Source organism: Cibotium barometz, chromosome 16 (genome assembly GCF_041138505.1).
Source record: "Cibotium barometz isolate CiBa-2024 chromosome 16, ASM4113850v1, whole genome shotgun sequence".
NCBI classification, from domain to species: domain Eukaryota; kingdom Viridiplantae; phylum Streptophyta; class Polypodiopsida; order Cyatheales; family Cibotiaceae; genus Cibotium; species Cibotium barometz.
In genome coordinates, this window is record NC_141061.1 from 13,520,365 (window position 1) to 13,532,349 (window position 11,985).

An 11,985-nucleotide genomic window follows, 5' to 3' on the forward strand; every position below is an offset into this window, starting at 1 on the left:
TCAGTACAGCTTATTAGAGAAAACATCCAGCCATTTGAAAGTACAACTAAACCATCAAAAATACAACCCATTTTTGAAAATGCTAAAATATCTCAAAAAACACTATTTTTTAAACTAAAAAGAGTATGAGCTCCTAAAAAGCTAAAAAAAAACTGTTAAAAAGTGCAAGTTTTACACTTCAATACTTTGAAAGATGATAGAGCTGCTCATAAAATCACACATTTTTTGAGAAAAAAATACTCAATTTGCAATAAAATAATAATGTCCACAAAATTGGTTACAATGAGAGGTCTTATGCCTCTCGTGTTAAATCTTTGACTTTCTCCAGAAGAATTTTTTTGGTTTGTTCTCGTAGATGACCCGACTTTTTCAAGGTAAAACCATAAACAAGAACTTCCACATCCTCCATGCTTAGGCTATCCACGCGACGTTGACTACGATTTGCTTTCTTTCCCTTTTTATTTACTCGAATCATCTCTGGATAATATTTTCCTGATAATGCATCATCTCCATTGACCTTGTACCAGTGGACCTCAATTGAGCTTACTTTTCCATTTTCCTCAAGGACTTTAAGTACCTTTGCCAACCAAAAAGGACATCCGCTTTCATCATCTGTTGCTAACACTGCAATCATTGCACCTACAGTGAGCTCCTCAATATTTCCTTCCCACATTTCCTTCTCTTGCAGTCGTCGTTGACTAGTCCTTCTAGCACCAACATACGCTTCGCGAGTCTCCCCATGCACCAATGTTTGCAATTCTTCAGGCAATTCTGTTTGTTGATTTGGCATTTGAATATTATCATCACGGTCTTCAAGTTCTTGTACTCTCCAAAGAAAGGGCTCCAGATTTATCAGTGATCTTGAATTGCTTTGAACTTCCTCAATCAAGATTTCTTGCTCATGAAAAAATGTATTCCACCATCCAAGTGAGCAAGCTGGAAAATACACATGTGCTGATTGTATGGTCTCTTTAATTTCTATCAAACATTGCTGATAATTGATGGGTCGCTTTTCTTTTTGAGCTTTTGCTGCTTCAATGCTTGATGCCAAAAGCATTTTTGCTGCCTGAAGAATTTGTCGTTCTGGGACACTGAGTAAAAACTTCAAACCATCCTGAGGATGCCATGCCTCTGAGTTAGAGTACTTCTTACACCACAAACGTGTTTCAGCTTCTTTTTCTTTTATTTTGAATTGATGTTGGAAACTATGGTCATTAAGCTGAGCGAATGCAGGGCTTGCAAAATCTCCGCCTGTTGCAAACTCTCTAAAATCATAGGTGCCTTTCAAAACATGAATTTCTGGCGTAGGATCATAAGCTTCTTTAAGAATTATGCACACCTCTGGAAGGTCAAATGCACTTTTCCTAGCAAGTTTGACTGAAAACCTACTAAACATCTGATCAATTTGATCATGAGTGTGACCCACCAACAAAAATCCAAGTTTGACCTTTTTGAAAACTTTCTGCTGCACCAACATACTCAAATAAGCAAGCACTATTTGATTTTTGTTTTCCCTTGCCGTATTATCTAGCTGCACATAAAGTGTGCTAGGTAATTCTCCTTGCCATTCACTTACTATTTTCTGAATTATGGTGATGGTCAAGTTAGGGTCGTTGTGTAAATTTGGAAAGTTTATAAAAACTTTTGACGTCATGATGCCATTAAAGATGAGGGCTCCAACAACGTGTAGTTGTATGAAATTCTCTTCCTTCAAATTCTTTGGAGCACGCATAAAATGGGGTATCAATGTCTTCTTTTGATCCATTCCATCTATGACTAATCCCAAATACATTTCTTTCTGCTCAAGGCACTTCTTTCGATGCTTTGCTAGCTTTTGACGCTCTGTACTTTGTTGTTCTCGATGAGCTTTAAGTGCTTGTAGAATAGGACCTGAAAACTCAAAACAATGTAAAGCTAGTTTAAATTATACCACTTGGAATTCTCATTCATAAATTAAAACGTACAAAAAACACAAATCAAACATACCTTTTTCTTCAAATGTCTTTGCAACATCTCTTTTGGCTTTGAGCTCTGCACAAATTTGACAAATCCCCATTCTAGTTTTCTTGGGAATTTTCACATCAGCAAAATATTGTTTCCAAACTCTAAGAAATGAAGTAAATGAAAGAGATGACATGTTTCTTCCTTTCAACGTTTCCACGTAGAGGTTGTAAACTTCTCCCTTTGTAAAATTATCAGGCAAATGGGTGAATTTTGAATTTGGCATGCGCTCACCATTGTAAGTGACAAATCGTTCCATCCAGCTCTTGAGAAAACACAGCTGAGGAGTCTCACGTGTACTAAATGAGTACCGTGAATCTTCTTCCACCCGTTGCAACTGCTTTAAGATCTTTTGCATCCGCTGATTGCTTAAACAAAACACTTGAAAAAAACACTTTCGACACACAATCGTGCCAGAAACTGTATATTTTATCTTCTCTCCAGACCTTAATAAAAAACCATGTAATGCTGTATTTTGTTGAGCACGTTTTAAAGCAAAGAAGTTTTCACGTTCCTGCTTAATTTTTCTGAATCCAAGTGTCCTCAAGCAGTTTTTTTTACAACAATACACCCTACATGCCTCTCTCAATGCATTGCGATGCAAAAACTTGTCTTTTCTTCTCAAGGGAGTGGTTGTCTCCACACGAATAGGCTGAACTAATGATGGAGAAACTGGAACATCGGTATCAGAATTTGATAAATTAGCAAATAGTGGGCTTGTAACATCATCATCACTGATAGATTGGCTCAGACTTTTAGGAGTGAGTACGGATACAGGCACTTGAAAAGAGCAAAATGAGCTTGAGAGAGACTTTTGTTGCCCTGCCATGACTAGGAACTTCACACCTCTAAGTTTCTCTAAAAAACAATGGTCTAAGCTACAAAGTGGAGTGTAATCTCAAATCCAAATAACTTACTTTTAATGCTTAGATTCAAAAATAATAATATTAATATAAATATTAAAATTTATTAATTATTATAAAATATGGGACTTAAAAGATGAGAGGAAGTCCTTTTTAGAGACACATTCCAAGGGTCTGCCGCTAAGAGAGCCACAAGAGCATTTTTTTAAATTTGGAGCATTTTTCTTGAGTTTAATTCTGTAAGGTATGCATTTTCTTGATTACTTTGTTATTTGTTACAATTTTGAATTTTTCTTTCATTGTCATTTGGTTCAAAGTTTGCTACGAGGAAATTATGGCTAAGAAGAAAAACAAAAATATTATCTAAGGAGGTAAGTGATTTCAAAAATAGACTTTTTTTAAAAAGGTATTTTTTTGAAAGAATTGTTTGTCTTTTAAATACACAAAAATACCAAAACGAAGATTTCATACGTAAATTAAGAAAAAAAGAGGTTGAAAAAATAATATTTTATAAAATAAAGATTTAATCAATAATTTTTAAAAATTATAATGACTTCATTTTTTAAAAAGCTAATTCTTGTGTTGTATTCTGGAATACAACACAAAAATCGATAAGTTGCCATGTTTCTTGTGTATTAAGTAGTTTGTATTCTAGAATACAAAGCTTGAAGTCACATTTTTAAAAATTTAACACTTATGCACTTTGAGATTGTATTCCAGAATCCATTGCTTGTACAAGTTGTATTTTGGAATACAGCTTCTCTCAACACTTGAGTTGTATTCCAGAATATGAAGCTTTTACAAGCTGTATTCAAAAATATATTTTTTCTCTGTACTTGAGATTGTATTCCAGAATACACAATTTCAACAAGTTGTATTCTAGAATACAACTTCTCTGTACTTGAGACTGTATTCCAGAATACACAGTTTCAACAAGCTGTATTCTAGAATGCAACTTCTTTCTGCACTTGAGTTGTATTCCAGAATACACAGCTTCAGCAAGTTGTATACTGGAATACAACTTCTCTCTACACTTGAGTTGTATTCTAGAATACAGAGCTTCAATAAGCTGTTTTCTGGAATACAACTTTTTTTTACACTTGAGTTGTATTCCAGAATACACATCTTCATCAAGTTGTATTCTGGAATACAACTTCTCTCTTCACTTGAGTTGTATTCCAGAATACACGGCTTCGGCAAGCTGTGTTCTACTGTAAACCAAACTCAATGTAAACCATTAGAATAGACCTTCATGCAAAAAAGATTTGCTTTTTATCTAATTTTAGAAGACATGCAAAGAAAGCAAAAGCTCTCGAGTTCGCGTCGCGCGCACGACTAAAAAACAGCAAACTGTAGTTTTCACATAAAAAACAGAGGAGGAGCAGCCCGGGAGTATTTCAATCAGGTGTCCTGGGGTTTTACCCCCCTTTTGAAGCCAACGGAACGGTCAGAATCTCCATCAGAGCAACGTAGCAGAAGATAGATTTTGGGATAAAGCAAAAGCTCTTGAGTTCGCATCGCGCGCGCGCGGCAAAAAAACAGCAAACTGTAGTTTTAATATAAAAAACGGAGGAGGAGCGACCTGCAAGTATTTCAACCAGGTGTCCTGGGGTTTTACCCCCCTTTTGAAGCCAACGGAGTGGTCAGAATCTTCATCAGAGCAACGTAGTAGAAGATAGATTTTGGGGGTAAATTTTTCTCAAATTGTGTTCAAGAAAGAGGTTCTGTAAGTACTTTGATGATACAAAGGATCCTAATTGTTTTGGGTTTGATCTATTCATCTCTTAGTGCTTTCTCCTCTCTTTTATATCTGTGTATTGTGGTTAGAAGCTTCTTGTGAGTTGTATTCTGGAATACACAGCTCTAGAAAGTCATTTATTGAAATTCAATTACAAAACACATCTTTGGAGGAAACAACCTGTTGTATTCTAGAATACATCTCTCTCTCCCTCTTTTTCTCTAGTGTGCTGAGGAGCTCTCTCTCTTACATTCCTATCTCATGTTTGCTTACACATCTAGGTCCGTTCTTGCATGGAGGTTAACACTCTCTCTCTCTCTCTCTCTCTCTTTCTCTCTATGTCTATTTGTTCTCTTTCACTTTTTGTCTTTCTCGTTTGTTTGCCCTACATACACATTTACTAATCTTAAATGTTGTTTCATTTAACAAATCATATTTTTGAAAAATATGATTTTATCTCTATTTTTTTATCTTAGCAATGAGATAATGATTTTTTATTGTCTTGTTTAGGTTTAAGATGGCCTCACCAATACGTGATGCTCGAACTTCTAAGAAGCAAAAGAAAAGTAATCAAGCAACTGCATCTGTCCCTGTGGGTGGCTCAGGACGTTCAGGAGTCTTGACACCTTCTCGATCTCAACCTGCTCCAGTTAGTCCTCACTTTCAAGCACCTCGAGTGACTGTGACTCTTCCAAACCCTGATAGACGTCCAAGTGAGCCAAGAAGACAACTTTTAGCAGCTCACCAGTTTCCAGAGTTACAAGATCAACCACCATCAAGCAGAATGGTTTTAGCTACTCATGGACTTCCTCCATCATCTCAAGGAACCACACCTTTAACTCAACATCAGCAGAAAAAGTCCTCAAGCATGGAAGCTACAACTCTTTGGAGTAGTGCAAGAGGTAAAGCACGAGAAGGATTTGCTTGGACAATTCAATTTGGCATGGTAGGTAAGCACAAGACAATCGTTGAGCCAAACACACCTTTCCTTTCTATTGCGGAAGAAAAAGGAGACTCTGAAAATACAAAGTATTTAACTTATGGTCGCATTGTTGAAGTCAAAGAAAGTATATCTCGTGGGATCATTCATCATCTGGTAGACAACAACAAAGGAAAGTTTCTTGCAGTTAGAGTTTTCTCTGCTAATTTTCGGCTTGAAGAGATGAATCCTGTTTCTACCCAGCAAGAGTTTAGAGATGCAATGATTACTCGCAAACGGGTATGGATATCTTTCTCTCGACCTTTTTTTCATTAGTGTTAAAAAAATTTCTTATCTTTGTGTATTCTAGAATATGTAGAGAACTGTTATTCTTTTTTAAGTTTGTTTGAGTCATGTCTTTCAAACTTATATATTGAAATACGTAGAGGTCAAGTCAACTCTAGTTTGCATGTATTCTAATAAACATGAAGTTTGTCTAGTCTAGTTTGTATGTATTCTAGTATACACGTAGTTCAAAAAACTTCTTATCTTTGTGTATTCTAGAATACATTGAGAACTATTCTTTGTTTTTTAGTCTATTTAATTCTTGTCTTTCTAGCTCATATCTTGAAACACTTAGAGGAATAGTCAAGTCTAGTTTGTATGTATTCTAGTATACAAGAAGTTTGTCTGCTCTAGCATATGCTAGAATGCATTCTAGTATACAAGAAGTTTGTTTTGTTTAGTTTGAATGAATTTTAGCAAGAAGGAAGTTTGGCTTACTTTTTATGTCTGGTTTAATGAGTTTACCATGTATTCTAGTATACAAAGAAATGGTTAAAGTGTTCTTACTTTTACATAAGTTACTCTTTGGTTCTTACTTTTAAGTTCACTCTATCAAGTCTTAAAATCCTCTTCTACTTAGAATGACTTTTTCTTTTTCTTTTTTTGTAGTCTTTTTCTGAAGCATTTCAAGAGCATCATGATAATTTGTACAATTCCAACCACTCCACTGATGATTCTGATTATGAAGAGAATGAAGGTACAGACATAGATGACTCAGAAGAAGATGTTGAAGTTCTTGAAGAGACTTCTGGGTCAAAGTCTCAAGATGTGAGTGATACTTTGCTTTCTGGACCTGGAGCTCCAAAGTCTGATCCTTCAGAATCTTCTGGTCTTAATACCATAAGAAATAAAGCCAAAAAGTTTCATATGGTTGATGAGAGACCCTTAATTTTACTAGTGTCTAATATAGAACGTCCTCCATTAGATCCTGTTTCAAATAAGAGACCACTAGAAGTTCGAACCATTGTCCCTGGACATGTGAGTAATCTTAAAGTAATGATGAAGGAGAAACCAACAACAAATGTTTTACCCCTTCTTGTTCTTGTGGATAAGTCTTCTTGTGTTAAGAAAGAGAGTTTTGAGAGATCAAAAATCAATCAATACAAATACTTTGTCTTGGGGGGAACTCACTCTCTCATTGCTAAAAAAGAGTTATGTGCTGAGTATCCTCATGTAGAGAGCTATAAGACAGTCCTAGCATGGGTCTATGCTGGGTTAGGTGATGATGATGCAAAGCTACTTGCCCTTGATCACAACATTGATTCCGAGATGCGACTATCCATGTCTTTCTTACAAAAGATAAGATTTTTTCACAACGAGTGGATCAATCATATTCAGCAAGGTCATAAAGTTGATGAAGCTTTCAAAATCAAGCTTTGTGAGCAAGTTGGTCTTGTCACAAAGAAGTCAAGCAAAGCTGGACGCTCTGGAAAAATAAATGTTCGAGGTCATGACAATTTCTTTCAGTTAGCCTTTCGTGATGGAGAGATATGGGATCTACAAGAAGACATTTTCAAGCTTTGGGAGGAAGGTAAAATCAAAGGGCAAAAAGTAAAGCTCCCACCTGGAAGTCAAAAGGGCAAAGGAACAGGGAATGAGGACACTTTGAAGCCAATTCCTGAAGAAATGCGTATCACGAATTGGCGAGCAATGCAAGGAATACGCGAGAAAAATATTATCATACCCATCTTGGCACGAGTGAAAGGAGGTTCTTTGACACTCGATGAAATGGCAAAGGAATTAGAACAGTACGTTGCTAATTCTTCTTTTTAAATCTACTTATTTTATTTCATGTAAAGTTGTTTTTTTATTTTGTGTTTTTTTGAAACAGGCAAAAGACTTTCTTGTACATGCAAAGAATCATGATTGAAAAACTTAATTGCAAGGATTGGAACGAGGTTCAAATGTTTCATCCCATCACTAGTCAGCCAAGCTCCTTAGAGCGTTTCATTTATCTTTTCAAAAATGCAGTAAGTAAACTACATATTTGAATAGATTTTTTTTTATTTAAGTGTTTTTGAAGGTTTTGTAAAAATTTAGATCAAATATTTTAAAAAATTGATTTTGATTTTTGTATGTGTATTCTAGAATATATTTAATGTTTACTTATTTTCATTTTAACAAGTCTCGAGCACCTCGTGCTCCCATAAAGAGCATTCCTCAAGAGTTTGAGCAACATTTGAGTCGCGCAAGGGCAGAGCGGAAGAGATTAGAAGAGGCACAAACTTTGGAGACCATTCAAGAGGCAAATATTTTCATTTCTGATGATGTGTCTGCAGAACCAGTTCAATATTTTGTTCATGAAGGCAAAGTAGAGAACATGGAATCGTTTGTGACTGCACAACATTTTACTTTAGCCATTGCTGATGCTCCGTATGGATTTAAGGCACCACACTCAATACACGATGAAGTAAAGTATGGTGTAAGTGCATATAAAAGAGTCATCGACGCTTTCAAAAAGGTCACAACGGCTGAATCATGGGCACTGGTAATTTTTCATGCTCATGATCAAATCTCTGCTGCAGAGAAAGCATTCGTTGACAATCAAATGGTCCATCAGCTATGCATATGGTATGTTAAATTTCAAGCATTCTTTTGCAAGTTACAAAAGCTTAAGTTAAAGCCTAACTTTTTCTTTTGTAGGACAAAGCCTAACATCAAAGGCTAACTTTTTCTTTTGTAGGACAAAGCCTAACATCAAAGGCTATAAGCTTGACAGACTTTCTTTTGCTGCCGAGTTTGCTACCATTGGTTTCTGGTCTCCTGCGGGTCCGAACAGTAAAGGAAATTTTAATTTTGCTTCGAAACCTAACCGAACAAATATTTTTGATAGACCAGGCGTGTGTCGAAAGCTCAGGGATCTTTCTGGTGATTCAAATGAGATCATGAATCCTTATCAAAAACCACAACTTTTGATGATGGATTTAATTGAGCTTCTATCTTTAAAAGGAGAGTGGATCATGGATCTTTTTGCGGGGACAGGTAATCATGCAACCTTAACTTATTACATATTTTATATTGCTCATTTAAGTGAGCTTTACCATGTTGATTCTTTTTTTCTTAGGAACAACCACTATTAGTGCTCTTAAAAAAGGAAGGAATGTTGTTGCTATTGAGCTAGATCCAGTTCAAGTTCGTTTTATTCAACAACGAGTCACTGCAATGAAAGAATTGCCGGATGAGTTTCAAGAGGTTGGAATGAAAAACATGGCAGCAAACCCAAGAGTGGTGGATGCATCTGGAGAACCTCAGCCTCCCTTTGGACCTGATGATGAAATGCAATTTGCAGATCTTGAGCCTTATGAAGATCCACATACTGTGGATATTGATATTCCTCTTACGGAGTCAACACCACTCATTGTAGGACGCGAGCAAACTGATGAAGAAGTTAGTCATGAAGAGGAGGAATTTCCTATGCTAGAATAGATTTAGACACTTGTAGTTTCAAACAATTTTTGGTATTTAAATCCTCATTGGGGGTCTTCAAGGATTTCTAGGTTTTGAGAGTGTTTTGAACAACATTTGTTTGTATTCAAAACTAGCATTACAAATCTTTTTGAGGAGCTTGCGTTTTGAGATTGGTTCAAAAAATTAGTCAAATGTTGTCTCTATTGAAGCATTTATAGGAATTGTCTCATAATAAGACTTGTTTTTTTAATCAATGAAGATTAATTTAATCATGACATTGAAGTTGTGCGATAAAAGTAGTTATATTTTGCTTTCTAGTAACGATAGCAATAATTTTGTATTCAAAGTGAAGCTCTTTGTTGTGAGTCTCTATTGCAACTTTTGTGTCATGTTTTTTTGTTTGAAATATTCTAAGATTTTGTAGGGATAGGCTTGTACTTAGACATCAAATAGTGGAAAATTTGGCAAATTTTTAATTTAGCGAATGAATCACTTGCAAGTATGTTTTAAGTTAAGCAAAAAAGTCTCTTTTTAAAGTTCTACTTTATTGGGCACGTCAAAGATTCTTTTGGTGCTAGATTTGGATTGTTTTTAAAGGATTTTTTTGGTCTCTCAAAACTACAACTCACGATCGGTTGTATTTTCAAATGGCTGGGTGTTAGAAGATTAATGTATAGCCCTGAAGCAAGACCAAAAGTGTCCCAAATAGTCATAGCCTTCTGAACATTATCTCTTTGAGCCTTAAGGAACATGAAAGAATCACCTGCCAATGCCTAGCTGAAGATCTGCTCTCCGCTTGGAAGTGTAAGACTTACAACTTCATCGTCCTCTGCTAGCTTATCCATTGACAATTAAAAACAAAGAGAAGGATAAGTGGACATCCCTGTCTGACCGATCTCGTCAAATGAATGGGCTCAGTCACCCCACCATTAATTATAAGCCTAGCCCACTGCACGTTGGCTAATAATATAAGTCAAAGAAAACATACGAGGGCCAAATCCCATAGCTTGCATAAGCTGTGAAAGAAAAGACCAACTAACGTGATCATAAGCCTTTTCAATATCTAGTTGAATCATAACCACCTCTTGCCTTCGAAGCCCTTGCATAATCAATTCCAATTTGTATATTCAATATATTATGCAAAATATTCTGACCTTTAATAAATCCATATTACCTTGGATGAATCAAAGTAAGAAGAAAACACACAACATGTTGGCCAAGACCTTTGCAAATATCTTATACATGGCCCCCATTAATGTGATTTGTCTCCATTGACGTAGATTAACTGGGGATGGAACTTTAGGCAATAAACGAACAAGCCCAATATTCCAACTTGTAGGCATGATACTTATATTCCACACCTCCTAAAAAATAGAAGCGAGAGGGGTCTTCAACTCATCAACATACTTTGTGAAAAGCTCATTGGGGAGCCCATCTCACCTGGACTTTTCCCTTTAGGCAAATGCTTCAACATAGCTTCCATCTCATCCTAAAAAACATCTCTTTCCAATTCATTTGCAGAAACATCTGATACCTAGTGATGTCGAACCAAGACTCTCTAACTGCAATGACATCAGGAGATATGACCTCCTGCTTGCGGACCCAATAAATGGCGATAAAAGTCCATACACACATCTAAAACACAAGCAAGATCATTAAATCAATTCTCTTTGTCTATCTTGTGTTCTGACAATATTCTCATGTGCATGCTTTTGCTGCAAATGAGCAAAGAATGTATGTGATTGACAATTAGAATCCATTAGGGCATCCATTCGAGCCATAAACTTATATCTCACATATTTATTCTCATGCAATGCTACAACTTGATGGGACAACCAATCAATAGCTATCTCAATGTCACGGCAAGAACCGTCCTCGAACCACCTGGTTCAAATCAACCAATAATGATTAAAGGTTCAAATCAACCAATAATGATTACAGCAACTTCTCCCTAAAATACGATGCATTATGAATCCCATACTAGCGAGCAAGCTTTTGAATATTGAACATACAACACTCCCAAAGCTGACACACCAACAGAGATTACATGGCCTTAAAAGTTTTGTAACACCTGCAACATAAACTGATGGAAAACAATATGCTCCAAGAAAGTCTGGTTAACCTTAAGAGGAGCCTTTCCCAATAATGGCCTACAAGCATCCACAAAATGACTATGCATCTCTAATACCAAAGGGAAATGATCTGACAATATCTCTGGTAGAAACAAATCATGCTCGCAAATATACATTTGGTCCAGACAAGCTCTTGTACCCACATACTATTGAGAGGCATATGTAAATCCTCTCTCACGTGGGTGTAGCCATGACCACATATCTTGTTTTAAAACTTGATTGGCAAACACATTCTAGCTGAGCCTCTCTGGCCCATCCATAATAGAGTGACGTGTAGAAGCATGCTCCGGCAAACACAAAGCCAGGCTTAGCGTTGCACAAACACAATAAATCGTCCCATAACTGATGATGATGTGCAACACCATTACCCCACAAGCCATAATGTTTCATCCAGAAACCCCACTTCCACAACAATGAACCACCCCTATACATCCTACATAACCAATGATGGCTTAAACTGAGATTTCACTACAATCATGACCCTTGATTGTGTAGTGGGTTGCCCACTATAAAACACACAAAATTCCTTGTAATCATATACTTGTCCAGCCATGGAATGTTGTTTACACTCCACAATAC

General features: G+C 36.3%; 2 protein-coding genes across 2 annotated transcripts; one reads left to right on the forward strand and one right to left on the reverse strand.

The window, feature by feature from the left end:
* LOC147630391 (uncharacterized) lies at window positions 1-2,918 on the reverse strand. Its single transcript, XM_086810804.1, has 3 exons — window positions 1,987-2,918; window positions 1,263-1,890; window positions 1-46 (listed from the first exon to the last, which is right to left on the reverse strand). The coding sequence occupies exons 1-3, from the start codon at window positions 2,828-2,830 to the stop codon at window positions 1-3; spliced, it is 1,518 nt and encodes a 505-aa protein (XP_086666930.1). The 5' UTR covers window positions 2,831-2,918.
* Window positions 2,919-5,764: 2,846 nt separating this feature from the next.
* Window positions 5,765-9,917, forward strand: LOC147630392 (uncharacterized). Its single transcript, XM_086810805.1, has 3 exons — window positions 5,765-5,821; window positions 7,274-7,614; window positions 7,698-9,917. The coding sequence occupies exons 1-3, from the start codon at window positions 5,765-5,767 to the stop codon at window positions 7,855-7,857; spliced, it is 558 nt and encodes a 185-aa protein (XP_086666931.1). The 3' UTR covers window positions 7,858-9,917.
* Window positions 9,918-11,985: the final 2,068 nt, after the last annotated feature.